The 17,537-nt window shown below is 35.3% G+C and overlaps 1 protein-coding gene across 2 annotated transcripts; it reads right to left on the bottom strand.

Annotated features, from left to right (window-relative positions):
• Nucleotides 1-8,584: 8,584 nt before the first annotated feature.
• Nucleotides 8,585-17,514, bottom strand: LOC117331341 (PRA1 family protein 2-like). 2 transcript variants are annotated; one of them, XR_004533504.1, is made up of 4 exons: nt 17,328-17,514; nt 15,287-15,504; nt 10,555-14,936; nt 8,585-10,523 (listed from the first exon to the last, which is right to left on the bottom strand). XR_004533504.1 is itself a non-coding variant. In XM_033890024.1 (3 exons), the coding sequence occupies exons 1-3, from the start codon at nt 17,504-17,506 to the stop codon at nt 14,797-14,799; spliced, it is 537 nt and encodes a 178-aa protein (XP_033745915.1). In that variant the 5' UTR covers nt 17,507-17,514; the 3' UTR covers nt 8,585-14,796. The 2 variants fall into 2 exon arrangements, 1 of the variants encoding a protein (XP_033745915.1); XM_033890024.1 differs by having other exon boundaries at nt 8,585-14,936.
• Between the last annotated feature and the right edge of the window lie 23 nt (nt 17,515-17,537).

Raw genomic sequence — 17,537 nt, 5'->3', positions numbered from 1 at the left:
TCACGAGACCAGTGTATCATAGGTAACAAATTCTCTCATGAGACCAGTGTATCATAGGTAACACATTCTCTCTCATGATCAGTGTATCATAGGTAACAAATTCTCTCTCATGATCAGTGTATCATAGGTAACAAATTCTCTCTCAAGATTAGTGTATAATAGGTAACAAATTCTCTCTCAAGATTAGTGTATCATAGGTAACAAATTCTCTCTCAAGATCAGTGTATCATAGATAACAAATTCTCTCTCAAGATCAGTGTATCATAGGTAACAAATTCTCTCTCGAGATTAGTGTATCATAGGTAACAAATTCTCTCTCAAGATCAGTGTATCATAGGTAACAAATTCTCTCATGATCAGTGTATCATAGGTAACAAATTCTCTCTCATGATCAGTGTATCATAGGTAACAAATTCTCTCTCAAGATCAGTGTATCATAGGTAACAAATTCTCTCTCAAGATCAGTGTATCATAGGTAACAAATTCTCTCTCGAGATTAGTGTAGCATAGGTAACAAATTCTCTCTCAAGATTAGTGTATCATAGGTAACAAATTCTCTCATGATCAGTGTATCATAGGTAACAAATTCTCTCAAGATTAGTGTATCATAGGTAACACATTCTCTCTCAAGATTAGTGTATCATAGGTAACAAATTCTCTCTCATGATCAGTGTATCATAGGTAACAAATTCTCTCGAGATCAGTGTATCATAGGTAACAAATTCTCTCTCATGATCAGTGTATCATAGGTAACAAATTCTCTCTCAAGATTAGTGTATCATAGGTAACAAATTCTCTCTCAAGATTAGTGTTTCATAGGTAACAAATTCTCTCAAGATTAGTGTATCATAGGTAACAAATTCTCTCAAGATTAGTGTATCATAGGTAACAAATTCTCTCTCAAGATCAGTGTATTATAGGTAACAAATTCTCTCTCATGATCAGTGTATCATAGGTAACAAATTCTCTCTCAAGATTAGTGTTTCATAGGTAACAAATTCTCTCAAGATCTGTGTTTCATAGGTAACAAATTCTCTCTCATGATTAGTGTATCATAGGTAACAAATTCTCTCAAGATAAGTGTATCATAGGTAACAAATTCTCTCTCATGATTAGTGTATCATAGGTAACAAATTCTCTCTCAAGATTAGTGTATCATAGGTAACAAATTCTCTCTCGAGATCAGTGTTTCATAGGTAACAAATTCTCTCTCTCGAGATCAGTGTATCATAGGTAACAAATTCTCTCAAGATTAGTGTATCATAGGTAACAAATTCTCTTTCAAGATCAGTGTATCATAGGTAACAAATTCTCTCTCATGATCAGTGTATCATAGGTAACAAATTCTCTCTCAAGATTAGTGTTTCATAGGTAACAAATTCTCTCAAGATCTGTGTTTCATAGGTAACAAATTCTCTCTCATGATTAGTGTATCATAGGTAACAAATTCTCTCAAGATAAGTGTATCATAGGTAACAAATTCTCTCTCATGATTAGTGTATCATAGGTAACAAATTCTCTCTCATGATTAGTGTGTCATAGGTAACAAATTCTCTCTCTCGAGATCAGTGTATCATAGGTAACAAATTCTCTCAAGATTAGTGTATCATAGGTAACAAATTCTCTCTCAAGATTAGTGTTTCATAGGTAACAAATTCTCTCTCAAGATCAGTGTATCATAGGTAACAAATTCTCTCTCAAGATTAGTGTATCATAGGTAACAAATTCTCCCTCAAGATTAGTGTATCATAGGTAACAAATTCTCTCTCTCGAGATTAGTGTATCATAGGTAACAAATTCTCTCTCGAGATCGGTGTTTCATAGGTAATAAATTCTCTCTCATGATTAGTGTATCATAGGTAACAAATTCTCTCTCATGATCAGTGTATCATAGGTAACAAATTCTCTCTCGAGATCAGTGTATCATAGGTAACAAATTCTCTCTCGAGATCAGTGTATCATAGGTAACAAATTCTCTCTCATGATCAGTGTATCATAGGTAACAAATTCTCTCTCGAGATCAGTGTATCATAGGTAACAAATTCTCTCTCGAGATCAGTGTATCATAGGTAACAAATTCTCTCTCATGATCAGTGTATCATAGGTAACAAATTCTCTCTCGAGATCAGTGTATCATAGGTAACAAATTCTCTCTCAAGATCGGTGTTTCATAGGTAACAAATTCTCTCTCATGATCAGTGTATCATAGGTAACAAATTCTCTCAAGATCAGTGTATCATAGGTAACAAATTCTCTCTCAAGATCGGTGTTTCATAGGTAACAAATTCTCTCTGATGATCAGTGTATCATAGGTAACAAATTCTCTCAAGATCAGTGTATCATAGGTAACAAATTCTCTCTCAAGATCAGTGTATCATAGGTAACAAATTCTCTCTCCAGATCAGTGTATCATAGGTAACAAATTCTCTCTCGAGATTAGTGTATCATAGGTAACAAATTCTCTCTCATGATCAGTGTTACATAGGTAACAAATTCTCTCTCAAGATTAGTGTATCATAGGTAACAAATTCTCTCTCAAGATCAGTGTATCATAGGTAACAAATTCTCTCTCAAGATTAGTGTATCATAGGTAACAAATTCTCTCTCAAGATCAGTGTATCATAGGTAACTAATTCTCTCTCCAGATCAGTGTATCATAGGTAACAAATTCTCTCTCGAGATTAGTGTATCATAGGTAACAAATTCTCTCTCAAGATTAGTGTATCATAGGTAACAAATTCTCTCTCAAGATCAGTGTATCATAGGTAACAAATTCTCTCTCAAGATCAGTGTATCATAGGTAACAAATTCTCTCTCATGATCAGTGTATCATAGGTAACAAATTCTCTCTCATGATCAGTGTATCATAGGTAACAAATTCTCTCTCAAGATTAGTGTTTCATAGGTAACAAATTCTCTCAAGATCTGTGTTTCATAGGTAACAAATTCTCTCTCATGATCGGTGTTTCATAGGTAACAAATTCTCTCATGATCAGTGTATCATAGGTAACAAATTCTCTATCAAGATTAGTGTATCATAGGTAACAAATTCTCTCTCATGATCAGTGTTTCATAGGTAACAAATTCTCTCTCAAAATTAGTGTTTCATAGGTAACAAATTCTCTCTCAAGATTAGTGTTTCATAGGTAACAAATTCTCTCATCATCAGTGTATCATAGGTAACAAATTCTCTCTCAAGATTAGTGTATCATAGGTAACAAATTCTCTCTCAAGATTAGTGTATCATAGGTAACAAATTCTCTCTCATGATAAGTGTATCATAGGTAACAAATTCTCTCTCGAGATCAGTGTATCATAGGTAACAAATTCTCTCTCGAGATCAGTGTATCATAGGTAACAAATTCTCTCTCATGATCAGTGTATCATAGGTAATAAATTCTCTCTTGAGATCAGTGTATCATAGGTAACACATTCTCTATCAAGATTAGTGTATCATAGGTAAAAAAATTCTCTCAAGATTAGTGTTTCATAGGTAACAAATTCTCTCATGATCAGTGTATCATAGGTAACAAATTCTCTCTCCAGATTAGTGTATCATAGGTAACAAATTCTCTCTCCAGATCAGTGTATCATAGGTAACAAATTCTCTCTCATGATCAGTGTATCATAGGTAACAAATTCTCTCTCATGATAAGTGTATCATAGGTAACAAATTCTCTCTCGAGATCAGTGTATCATAGGTAACAAATTCTCTCTCGAGATCAGTGTATCATAGGTAACAAATTCTCTCTCATGATCAGTGTATCATAGGTAATAAATTCTCTCTCGAGATCAGTGTATCATAGGTAACAAATTCTCTATCAAGATTAGTGTATCATAGGTAAAAAAATTCTCTCAAGATTAGTGTTTCATAGGTAACAAATTCTCTCATGATCAGTGTATCATAGGTAACAAATTCTCTATCAAGATCAGTGTATCATAGGTAACAAATTCTCTCTCCAGATCAGTGTATCATAGGTAACAAATTCTCTCTCCAGATCAGTGTATCATAGGTAACAAATTCTCTCTCATGATCAGTGTATCATAGGTAACAAATTCTCTCTCATGATCAGTGTATCATAGGTAACAAGTTCTCTCTCAAGATCAGTGTATCATAGGTAACAAGTTCTCTCTCATGATCAGTGTATCATAGGTAACAAATTCTCTCTCAAGATCAGTGTATCATAGGTAACAAATTCTCTCTCAAGATTAGTGTATCATAGGTAACAAATTCTCTCTCAAGATCAGTGTATCATAGGTAACAAATTCTCTCTCCAGATCAGTGTATCATAGGTAACAAATTCTCTCTCGAGATTAGTGTATCATAGGTAACAAATTCTCTCTCAAGATTAGTGTATCATAGGTAACAAATTCTCTCTCAAGATCAGTGTATCATAGGTAACAAATTCTCTCTCAAGATCAGTGTATCATAGGTAACAAATTCTCTCTCATGATCAGTGTATCATAGGTAACAAATTCTCTCTCATGATCAGTGTATCATAGGTAACAAATTCTCTCTCAAGATTAGTGTTCATAGGTAACAAATTCTCTCAAGATCTGTGTTTCATAGGTAACAAATTCTCTCTCATGATCGGTGTTTCATAGGTAACAAATTCTCTCATGATCAGTGTATCATAGGTAACAAATTCTCTATCAAGATTAGTGTATCATAGGTAACAAATTCTCTCTCATGATCAGTGTTTCATAGGTAACAAATTCTCTCTCAAAATTAGTGTTTCATAGGTAACAAATTCTCTCTCAAGATTAGTGTTTCATAGGTAACAAATTCTCTCATGATCAGTGTATCATAGGTAACAAATTCTCTCTCAAGATTAGTGTATCATAGGTAACAAATTCTCTCTCAAGATTAGTGTATCATAGGTAACAAATTCTCTCTCATGATAAGTGTATCATAGGTAACAAATTCTCTCTCGAGATCAGTGTATCATAGGTAACAAATTCTCTCTCGAGATCAGTGTATCATAGGTAACAAATTCTCTCTCATGATCAGTGTATCATAGGTAATAAATTCTCTCTCGAGATCAGTGTATCATAGGTAACAAATTCTCTATCAAGATTAGTGTATCATAGGTAAAAAAATTCTCTCAAGATTAGTGTTTCATAGGTAACAAATTCTCTCATGATCAGTGTATCATAGGTAACAAATTCTCTATCAAGATCAGTGTATCATAGGTAACAAATTCTCTCTCCAGATCAGTGTATCATAGGTAACAAATTCTCTCTCCAGATCAGTGTATCATAGGTAACAAATTCTCTCTCATGATCAGTGTATCATAGGTAACAAATTCTCTCTCATGATCAGTGTATCATAGGTAACAAATTCTCTCTCATGATCAGTGTATCATAGGTAACAAGTTCTCTCTCGAGATCAGTGTATCATAGGTAACAAGTTCTCTCTCATGATCAGTGTATCATAGGTAACAAATTCTCTCATGATCAGTGTTTCATAGGTAACAAATTCTCTCTCATGATTAGTGTATCATAGGTAACAAATTCTCTCTCGAGATTAGTGTATCATAGGTAACAAATTCTCTCTCAAGATTAGTGTATCATAGGTAACAAATTCTCTCAAGATTAGTGTTTCATAGGTAACAAATTCTCTCAAGATTAGTGTTTCATAGGTAACAAATTCTCTCTCATGATCAGTGTTTCATAGGTAACAAATTCTCTCTCATGATCAGTGTATCATAGGTAACAAATTCTCACTCGAGATCAGTGTATCATAGGATCGATGGAAATTGTTATCGGCTATTCAGTAGATTCAAAGGGCATTCTTCTAAATAATTTGTTTTTTGAGTGATTAAGCAAAATTACCAACATGTAAATCTGCTTAGTCTCTGACAAATAATAAGCTATAATTTAAATGTTTTTAATTTATTGTACATGTATTCTGGTTTTTATTTGGTTTCTTGCCGTTGGAATATTTCAAAGGTTGTGGAAAGAACATTTTTTCAGTATTTGTTTTCAAAATATATTTTTATGTGAATTTGTAGCCATCTGATGTTGTAGTATCTGATCTGCAATATAATAGTTGAATCTCTTATTTGGTATAGCACAGCTACAAGATGTAGTAAGTGTGTGATTCATTTACATAGTATACATATGAAATATCATTAATTATATTATCAGTAAACACCACAATCCAAAGAAAATATTGGTTTGGTACCTGTAACAGGAAAGTGAGTAGTGTGTTTCCACCAGGGATCCAGCCTCCGACCCTCGTAGTCCGCCGCTCTACTAACTAAATTAAAGGGAAATTCCCCCTCGTGCACAGCAAGAAGGCAACCGTTTCACTAAGTATATTATTTATAATTAAATCTGCCAGAGTACCCACAAAATTGTACAGTTTGAATGTGTATGTATACATGTGTAATGTAACATACTGTAAGATCTTTTTGCTCAAAAATTGTTTGAAGACTAAATCTTGTAACTATCAAAAAAGCCATTATTTCATTCATGATTTATTTATTCTGAAGAATTTTAAAAAATCAAGTTTTCATTATAAATGACATCCTTCATCCTTTGGTGTTTTCCCCTACATCATTCTGGCCATGACTTCTGTTTAAGTAGGTTGACAACTTGACAGCTATGAGTCAATACATTAACCTGGGTAATCTTACCTGTTGTTTATACTCCGTGATAGTGATACATGTTTGATCTGTATCATGTCCTTGTTTTCTTAGTTTACTTTTACACATGCCTTGGTTGTGCCTTTTTATGTGTAATGGATCTTACTCAGCAGCTATTACTTAGTACAAGGAAACATTTTAGTTACCACTTATGTCTGTGTTATGTTATATTTTTTATCAATCTGTCTACTTCCCCTTAGTTAGTTTTGTTCAGACATTTTCTGTATTATATTTTTTTGATCAAATGAACTATTATTCACAATCAGATAATCATCCAAGAAAGTAGAGGATCAAGACCATCCAGAACATTGTGTCAATATGTTTTCAACTTTGTGTGCAATATGTTTAACTGAGATAGGAAATATTACAGGAGAGAACTGGCCAGAGATGAAATCTTTTCTCTAGTGAACTGGCCAGAGATGAAATCTTATCTCTAGTGAACTGGCCAGAGATGAAATATTATCTCTAGTGAACTGGCCAGAGATGAAATCTTATCTCTAGTGAACTGGCCAGAAATGAAATCTTATCTCTAGAGAACTGGCCCGAGATGAAATCTTTTCTCTAGTGAACTGGCCAGAGATGAAATCTTATCTCTAGAGAACTGGATTTCATATATTAATATATGAATATATTAATTTATATAATACATTAATTAGTAAGCTTCCAAATATGTAACCACATACATTTATGCATGTTGTATTTTGTAAGTTATTAGACTTAATTACTGGTATACATATTGTATCGTCATTGTTTCAGAATGTTACTACTGTAGACTGTAATTGTTCTAGTACAATGTATATATATGTATTGAGGGTTACAGGATACCGGGGGTATATGTTGGAAATCTTACAGAAAATGTATGTTGTAAGATAGAATCATTTGTATGCTGGATATGTCACAGAATAAATGTTGTACTGGAACCGTTTTACTGAAGTTGTGGAATTAATAAAGTTTGGAAGCTAAGTTAAAGTAAAATGTGTCCAACTAGCTCCCTTGGTAATGCAGAATTGTGTCTTACAAAGTAACATTTCATAGACCATAAGTAGTTTTAGTTGACCTTCACCTTTTGACCTCATAACTCCAGAATCTAACAATTTACATCATTGTCAATTAGAGGTCTTTGAAGACAAAAAAAGAGAAAATAGAGTTTACACAAGTGGATAATCTGTACTAAGTAACGGCTCCCTGTTGTCATATGAACACACCCTTGTTAGTTTGGGATGTTTCATTTTTAGGTCATCTGACCCAAAGGGTCAATGATCCTACAACAGTGTTGGAATAACTACCAGTGCTTTTCCTGTTAACAGAGTGAACTAGTGTTGTAGGAACGACGTTTTTGACAATCTTGGTGTATTTTCGAAACCAGAGATAAAAAAAAAAAAAATAAGAAGCCAGAGAGAAGAAGTCCAATATGCATTGGAATTATCTACAGCCAATATTATTGTACATGTTTGTAGGCATTACATAGATACTTGATAGTATGTGGATAAAATAGTTCCATTTGTAGTATATTGAGGATATTGAAAGGTTTCCCGTTTAATATTAACATATATTTCACGAGTATGACAGAATATCAGTATTTTCACGAGTGAAAAATATCGAAATATTCGCTCATACTCGTGAAATATGTCATATTAAATGGCGTCATCTCTGTGACATTACTCCACGTCAACTTGACGGTGCCATTTTGAAGGTGAATACAAAGGGACGCTCTGATTGGTCAAAAACGAACTTATATTTTCACTGCAAAACTTATATTTTTACTGCAAAATCTTTCATTTTCACTTCAAAATCTGATATTTTCACTGCTCATCACTGCAGTGAAAATATAAGATTTTATTAGTTTGATAAATTTCTATATTTCACTGGCAAAAATGCAATAAAGAGTAATATAGAGGTGACATAATTGTTACTGAATAAAACTTAAGACAATACTGTTATTACATAATTTATTAGTGATTACATACTTTTTACATATTCACTTATGAAACATCGTAGCACTTGTCACTTTTGTTAGACACTGTGTGCAATGAGTCATAGGACTCTTCGAAGCTTGCTTGTTGAAATTTTGTTAAAATAGCTGGACACTTTCAGTACCTGCATGTACACACGGGACTGTGTTATAAACCATGAGCGGTTTCAGAACCAAACACCACTATATGGACTGGTATCACATGATACATCACATGATACATCACATGATAGAGGGATATGTGGGTAGCTATCAAAAACTGCTTCACAACAAACATATAAATTATACCTCAGGCAAGAGAAACTGGCCCATCAATGAACCAGAAATGTACAGACATTTTGTAGGTTACAGTTAATCTCATCATGTACAATTATTCAGCACTATGGTTAACACTAATGGTCAGCTCAAACACGTACAATCAACGGTTTTAAGTCACAAATGCCTCCAGATGAAACATTGGTTATCTCCCTTATACAACATGCGTAAGTAATGACTATAATACTGGGTCCCATAGCAAATAAAACAATAATTCATTAATAAAATCACAAGAATTACACAAACTAAGGATTTCTCTACCTCACAAAAAACAAAGACAAGTATGTCTAAATATTGAAAACCTGCACATTTCAATAACATTCATGTAATAATCTCCTTGCAATTGGATGCTTAATACTTTAGAAAACCTGCAAAATGAATCCAGAACCCCTAAAAAAAAGCAATTATCACAGAGATCTTTATTCTAGTCCATACACTTTCAGGTGAATGGATCAGAAGACCAAATCAGAAAAGGGTAGCGGATGGAGCATGCAGCACCTCAGCTTTTCTGTTCAAAAATCAATTGAACTGTCGTACCGTAAAGTGTATTGGCAAGAATAAACTGTTAATATTTGTAATTTGAATACTTCAGTAAACCACCAAAAATCACAGGTAAAAGTAAATTCCATAATATTTCCACACAACTGAACATGGTATCGAACACAGAGCCAAATAAATCCGTGGAATAAAAACACTGTTACGAATCACTACAATTTTGATGAATACATAACTCATGTGTAATACATATACAATATATATCACAACATGGAGAGTTTTCAAACCACAAGTTATGAAATGCTTCATGTTATACGCAATACAAAACGTACATGTACAATGATGATAATCAAGCCAACGAACAAAATGATTGAAATGAAACCCACAGACTGAACATTATCAAAGCTGAGGTTAAAAAATGAGATTAAAACAATCCTTAACTTAACATTTCTATAAACCCCATCTCGCGTTGCCCAATCTCTGCCATGATGCTCCATCTCTGACACACTGCACCATGTCCGACACACTGCACCATCTCCGACATGCAGCACCATCCCCGACATGCAGCACCATCCCCGACATGCAGCACCATCTCCGACAGGCAGTACCATCTCCGACATGCTGCACCATCTCTGACATGCTGCACCATCCCCGACATGCTGCACCATCTCCGACACACTGCACCATCTGACATGCTACATCAACTGTGACAAACTGCACCATCCCCGACACACTGCACCATCTCTGACATGCTGCACCATCTCTGACATGCTGCACCATCTCCGACATGCAGCACCATCTCCGACATGCTGCACCATCTGTGACATGCTGCACCATCTGTGACATGCTGCACCATCTCCGACACACTGCACCATCTCCGAAACGCTGCACCATCTCTGACATGCTACATCAACTGTGACAAACTGCACCATCCCCGACACACTGCATGAACTACATTCTCAGAACACAACCACACAAATACCACATGAACAATTCACAAAGAATAAAGTGCAGACATGATATTATTGGGCATCCAAAGTCCTCCTGATAGAGAGGAGACATCTACAAAGTCCTCCTGAGAGAGAGGCGAACTCTTCAAAGTCCTCCTGAGAGAAAGGAGACATCTACAAAGTCCTCCTGAGAGAGAGGAGACATCTACAAAGTCCTCCTGAAAGAGAGGCGAACTCTACAAAGTCCTCCTGATAGAGAGGCGAACTCTACAAAGTCCTCCTGAGAGAGAGGAGACATCTACAAAGTCCTCCTGAGAGAGAGGAGACATCTACAAAGTCCTCTTGAGAGAGAGGCGACATCTACAAAGTCCTCCTGAGAGAGAGGCGACATATACAAAGTCCTCCTGAGAGAGAGGAGACATCTACAAAGTCCTCCTGAGAGAGAGGAGACATCTACAAAGTCCTCCTGATAGAGAGGAGACATCTACAAAGTCCTCCTGAGAGAGAGGAGACATCTACAAAGTCCTCCTGAGAGAGAGGAGACATCTACAAAGTCCTCCTGAGAGAGAGGCGAACTCTACAAAGTCCTCCTGAGAGAGAGGCGAACTCTACAAAGTCCTCCTGAGAGAGAGGAGACATCTACAAAGTCCTCCTGAGAGAGGAGACATCTACAAAGTCCTCCTGAGAGAGAGGAGACATCTACAAAGTCCTCCTGAGAGAGAGGAGACATCTACAAAGTCCTCCTGAGAGAGGAGACATCTACAAAGTCCTCCTGAGAGAGAGGAGACATCTACAAAGTCCTCCTGAGAGAGAGGAGACATCTACAAAGTCCTCCTGAGAGAGAGGCGAACTCTACAAAGTCCTCCTGAGAGAGAGGAGACATCTACAAAGTCCTCCTGAGAGAGAGGAGACATCTACAAAGTCCTCCTGAGAGAGAGGAGACATCTACAAAGTCCTCCTGAGAGAGAGGCGAACTCTACAAAGTCTTCCTGAGAGAGAGGCGAACTCTACAAAGTCCTCCTGAGTGAGAGGCGAACTCTACAAAGTCCTCCTGAGAGAGAGGAGACATCTAAAAAGTCCTCCTGAGAGAGAGGAGACATCTACAAAGTCCTCCTGAGAGAGAGGCGAACTCTACAAAGTCCTCCTGAGAGAGAGGCGAACTCTACAAAGTCCTCCTGAGAGAGAGGAGACATCTACAAAGTCCTCCTGAGAGAGAGGAGACATCTACAAAGTCCTCCTGAGAGAGAGGAGACATCTACAAAGTCCTCCTGAGAGAGAGGCGAACTCTACAAAGTCCTCCTGAGAGAGAGGAGACATCTACAAAGTCCTCCTGAGAGAGAGGCGAACTCTACAAAGTCCTCCTGAGAGAGAGGAGACATCTAAACACCCACATAATAGTAAAGGAACTACATATATAATGTATGTTTTAAAATTTGTTAATAATACATTACACAATTTTACCTGCACTATAGTATAGTAATATAGTATACATGTAGAGATGAGAATCTTCCAGCACCATGTATTTATCAACTAAATATAATTACACACAATGTAATTAAAAACAATGTAATGATAATCTTGTCTAGCATTTTGTTGGATCCTATATAAAGTACTATGTATGCCACACTTCCGTTTATTTATTTTTATCTATGTGAAATTTTTCAGAACTTTCCATTTACATAACAAAAAGGATGTTGCCTTCAAATGTGTAGAAAAATGTTGGGGAAAAAATGATACAGCAGAATTACAGCTGCATAAAAAAAAATATAAAAACTTCACAGTCACATTACTGGTAAGTGTCATAAAATACTCACTAACTTTTAATTGTGAACCTGATGTTCAAATTAAGAAGGTAATTTACATGAATTACAGTCAATTACCTTCAAATGAAACTAATATTATGGCAGTGGGGTATAAACCTAACACCAGTAATTAGATTCGGTGACTAGACAATAATGACATTTACATTTTATATAATACACATGACATCAAATTAGCAACCGTAACAATTCATGTACATATTAGAACAGTTCTTAACAGTCCACTGATAAATTGAACATGTTTAAATAACAGTTTATCTTTACACATTTATAAGATAAATACACATGTGAAATAACCAATTTTATCAGAGATTCAAACACTAATGGTAATTTTGATAAACGATATCGCCAGACTCACAGAAAATATAATTTTCATGCAATGATACTTTAGTTCTTTACATAACAGATATGGGCAAAGGTGTTCACATGCTAGTCAGATCTTTGACAACACAAAACTTCCATCTTATCTAAACTAATTCAGAATTAAACCTAGATAAGGGGCCAAAATGTTCCTCCACACCCAAGAAATAAAAAAAAAATGCATTTGTTGCAAAAGTTTGAAACATTGTGTTTATCTTGTTCAGAATATCAGGATTTTTAACTGAAACGCTTCCAGCATCTATTATATCATTCACTTTTGTGAGCATTTTATTTAGCTCATTTTTGAATTTAATATTGCACTTTTCACACGAAAGCAAACATTTCAATGACAGTTTCCATGTGGGAGGATATAGGACTGCTGGCTCCTCAAAATACTATACATACATGACGAAATACATTGTATGCATTAAATCAGAAATTTACATCAAATGTTTACTACACATGTCAGAGATGTCCTAAAACACTAAGTCACTGAGGGCCATTCCAAAAGTATCCATGTGGGGGGGATGGTAGGCATTTTATCAGAGACCGCAACACCCATCAAAACTGAAGACATATCAATGTGGGGGGGATGGTAGGCATTTTATCAGAGACCCCAACATCCATCAAAACTCAAGACATATGAAGCATAAGGAATACTGGGAAAATGAGGATTTACCCCGGCCCGTCACCCATCATTTTGATACAACTATCTCCATCCCCTCCTACACAGATAATTCTGGAATAGCGCTATAAATTAACATTCCGAATAATTATTCCACAAAGTGAAGTTCCAACAAAATCAATTCTAGGAAACCCTAAACCCAGCGCAATAATTATATACTAGTACCACTGACAGAGGTCTTTAGATTAGTAGTTTGCACACCTACATACACTGTAATCTATAGGCAGGTCTACCAGGTATTATACTGCCAGCTAATTGTTGCTGAAAACCTCCACCATGTTATATATATATATCAACTTTCACACGATATTTCTTACATACTGTTCTCAGTCAACACAAAGCTGTCAAAGTTAAATCTGCATATTCAGTTGATTTTCAAGAAAATACACTCCTTCGGTGATGAAATTAGGTAAATAATGTTAATACTGAAACTATTATGCATACTAAATCACTCCATTGATGATACAGTTAGGTTGTTTTTTTTTGTTTTTTTTTGTTTTTATCTTAGACAACATTTTAATCTCCCAAATCAAATCAATACCATACCATCTGCTGTTGATTGTACACATACAGATGTTACCAGTTAACCAACCAACCACACTTCAATAGGGATATAATCAATATTTTACATACGTAATTAATGGTTATGCTTACCGGTATTTTTCTGTGTAAGTCACCTTGTTATGGATTAGTAGCATGACTCAACAAGTAATTAAGAATGTCTACCTGATTTTCTATAACATCATGGTTACCAGCTGAGCGATAAAACAGTACCCTTTTATTGACTTCTATCACACAACAAAATCATGTGTATAATAGGGGCTTGAGTTACACCACTTGAAGAAAATATTCCGCCAATTCATACTTTTGCCTTAAAAGTGACCAAATATATATCTTTGACAGGGAAATTGTGGAAAACGTCAAAAGGCATGATAAACATTCTTTGGCAGAAAGAAAAACCAATTTCACTGGATATGTACACAAAATTGCTCGTCACATCTCGCTAGAAATAATTAAATAGTATCACTAAACAGAAACATTATGATTCTATAAAAAGTAATAAGATATTGCACTAATTAATACATTTAAATTATCCTATTGTTCTTGACATTCACCTCTAAAATGAACTTTCCTACTACAAGGTTGGTGTATTTCCAACAGATAAATACAAACCCTGTGAGATACTGGTATTTACCAGTCTAACATGGATGATATAGCAAGATTATAACAAGCAAAATATATTTTCAATACACAAAGAGCAAAAATTGTGGTATCCTTTCTGAATTAAATAATGTCTTATACAGATAAATAACAATTGAATATTCAAGATTCAAGAAGAAGACTACAATGAAAAGCAATTACAGGCATGAAGTAAAACTATACACAGGAGTGTACAAAATTGCACCAATATTGAAATGAAAATGTTATCTTAATCTCTTTATCTCCCTAGGGTAGTCCAACTAAAGCAGAGACATACAAGAATTCCTTAGATAAAACTGTTTATGTGTTAAATAAACTGTCAAGAAGAAACATTATAGATGTGGCCTGTTTAGGAGCCAGCTTCCTGTTCCTGTCCTAGCCCCTCCAGGATGATCCCCATCGGTGTCCTTTTCAGGCCGATGTACTCCATCTTATTTGTTATCTTGTTCTTCACATTCCTCATTCGTAGTGATGCATGTAGCAGAATTACTACAGAGAAAAAAATCATAATCAAAGCTTAACGGATAACAAAACATATTAAGATATTTTATTTAGGTGGGTTTTTATAGAGTAAAAAAGTTCTCTATACTAAACTTCATATATAAATTTTATATTTGATTCACATCTTGAATCTAAATTAGCATTATCTCTATTCACAAGGTATTTAGAGTCCTAATAAATGAATAATATAAAGCTATGGATATCTTGGTATCACTGGTCCAATATTGTGTCATTATGATTTAGTTTGATTAAGTTTTGGTCTTTTAAGTAATCACTCATTTTTCAGTATCAACAATCTCAAATCATTTGAAGTCTTAAATAATACTTAGTATACTTACACAGCAAAGGGAATGCTATTCCAAACATGAATACAATCACAGCACCAATCAAGTAAACAAGTACATAGCCAGTGGCCAAGACGATGAGGATGCTGATGAGTGGGTGGTCACGCTTGAAACGACGGGCGGTGAACTGGCTATTGGTACAGTAAACAAATGCTCCAAAAGCAACAGCTATGGCAGCAAACCCACAAACCATTTTTACTGGGTGAATAATCCTACAAAATGACAGAAAATGAATGTAACTAATTAGTAGTTTTTCTACAATAAAATAGAAAAGTTAATAGATCACGCCATTATCTACCTTAATCTTATAACTAATTAGTAGTTTTTCTACAATGAAATAGAAAAGATAATAAATCATGCCATTATCTACCTTAATCTTGTAGACTCTGACTTGTTCAATTTCAACATACAATTTATTCAGCACACATTTCAAATAAAAACAACTTGGTTGGATTTGACCAAGTGTCTGCTAAAACTGACCATAATCCTAGTCCTACAGATGATGTCATTCAAAATGAGCTAATTATTTCAAACAAGACAAATAATCAACATTCTATTACATTACTGCTTGGTCAAATGTTATCATGTATTGTAGAGAGCTAATTAAGGCTGCATGTGCAGCTTAATATATTCATAATGTGACAGGAACTATGGGGCATTAGTGCATTGTAAGAGGAAGGAGATTAGAAGGACTCCACAAGGGATCAAACCCACAACAGTCAGCTGGTTAATGGTAAATATTTTCAAAATTGTCAACAATATGTGAAAGAATGGGGGAAAACACATTCCTGTTGAGTATCCTAACAGGAATCACTTCTACATCTAAATGGTCATGACCAACTTCAACAAGTTGAAGATAATGTCATGTGAGAGAGAGAGAAGAGATGCAGTCGTTTCCTAGAAAAAGACAAAAGAAATGTGTATATAGGTATTACTTAATTTTGGGGGATATATACTGACAGGAGGGCAGTCTTAAAGGATTCAGCTGTTGGACAGGAGGATATATCTGGTGGGATCTTGTTCCACTCAGATATTGTACGTGGAAAAAATTATTGTTTTTTGGCCACGGTTTTGCAGTGTGGTAGTTGAAATGATATGTGATGAGTATGCCTTGATTGCCTGTTTGTTAGTGTAAGTCTGTTGTGTTGGCTGATGGCTATTTGGTTGTTGGTAATTTTGTGCAACAGACAGTCTTGAGTCTCTACGTCTGTCAGCCAGGGGTCGCCATTTGAGTTGTTGCAGCATAACGGAGACACTTGATGTTCTGTGAGTGTATATGTTCTTGTTTAGTACATAGCGAGCAGCCCTTCATTGTACCATCTCAATATGTTCAATGTAATCAAACCCCGGTCCCCAGAATGAAAAGCCAAAACTCTACCTCCTGAGCCAAAGAAGCATGTTCCATCAGCTGAGTGACAGAGACTGTATTTAACACTATATGTACAAGTCACAATGACCCATTCTTTTTACAAATACATGTATAATTCCAGAGCAACTAGAGAATATTTCCAAATGAACAATGCAAACAGAACCAGGGGCAACTTCAAGAAAATATATTTAGAAAATGATGTTGTTTGGATATAGGGAACAGTTTACCACAATCCGTTGTAATGCGAGACAGACAGCACATTGTTGCATTGCAACATTCCAACAATAATAGTAAAAATGTTAATTCTTAAGCTGTACACCATACCGAAGCACCATATTTATACTGATTTGATTTGACGGTGTCAGAGAATTCCACGTTTTCATACAGCAGGGCGCTCTGGTCCTACACCAGACATGGTGTCAGAGCCAGAGGAAACTCGGGCTATATTATTTACAATTAAAACCTGCACCGTAAAATATACATTTTCAGTTATGTGCATTCGAAACAATCAATCATGCGTGTATGCTTAAAATGGCATAACCGTTTTAACAATTTCAGAATTTGTATTAATGTAAATGTCAAAATAGTATGAGTCAGTAATAAATATAGAGCTACCGTAATTAAGATTACTACAAACCTCCGAAAATTTCAGTGCTGCTAACTTACCCGATCAATAAAAAGACAATCATTGCTGTCAGGAAATAATTTGTCTGGTAGTAAAGCAAATTGTTCAATACTCTATTTGCCCATTTTTCTGGGTCTTTAATATTAGGTGTCTGGAATCGAGCCGACTCCATCATAAAGTCATTTAAAGTTCTGAGCGGTGCCACTTGTACGTCAGCCATGCTGTCAACTGTCGCTTACAACGTTAAAAAG

The sequence above is a fragment of the Pecten maximus genome, chromosome 7, assembly GCF_902652985.1.
Source record: "Pecten maximus chromosome 7, xPecMax1.1, whole genome shotgun sequence".
NCBI classification, from domain to species: domain Eukaryota; kingdom Metazoa; phylum Mollusca; class Bivalvia; order Pectinida; family Pectinidae; genus Pecten; species Pecten maximus.
The sequence above is the reverse complement of the archived record's forward strand: the minus strand, read 5'-3'. Positions and strand labels throughout refer to the sequence as shown.

Bases quoted from the DNA above. Each gene is read 5' to 3' on its own strand.
- LOC117331341 (XM_033890024.1), bottom strand. From the start codon at position 17,506: ATGGCTGACGTACAAGTGGCACCGCTCAGAACTTTAAATGACTTTATG. The intron at 15,505-17,327 runs GTAAGTTAGCAG...GTCATTTTGTAG, and splicing joins ATTGTCTTTTTATTGATCGG to GATTATTCACCCAGTAAAAA. The intron at 14,937-15,286 runs GTAAGTATACTA...TTTTCTCTGTAG, and splicing joins AATAGCATTCCCTTTGCTGT to TAATTCTGCTACATGCATCA.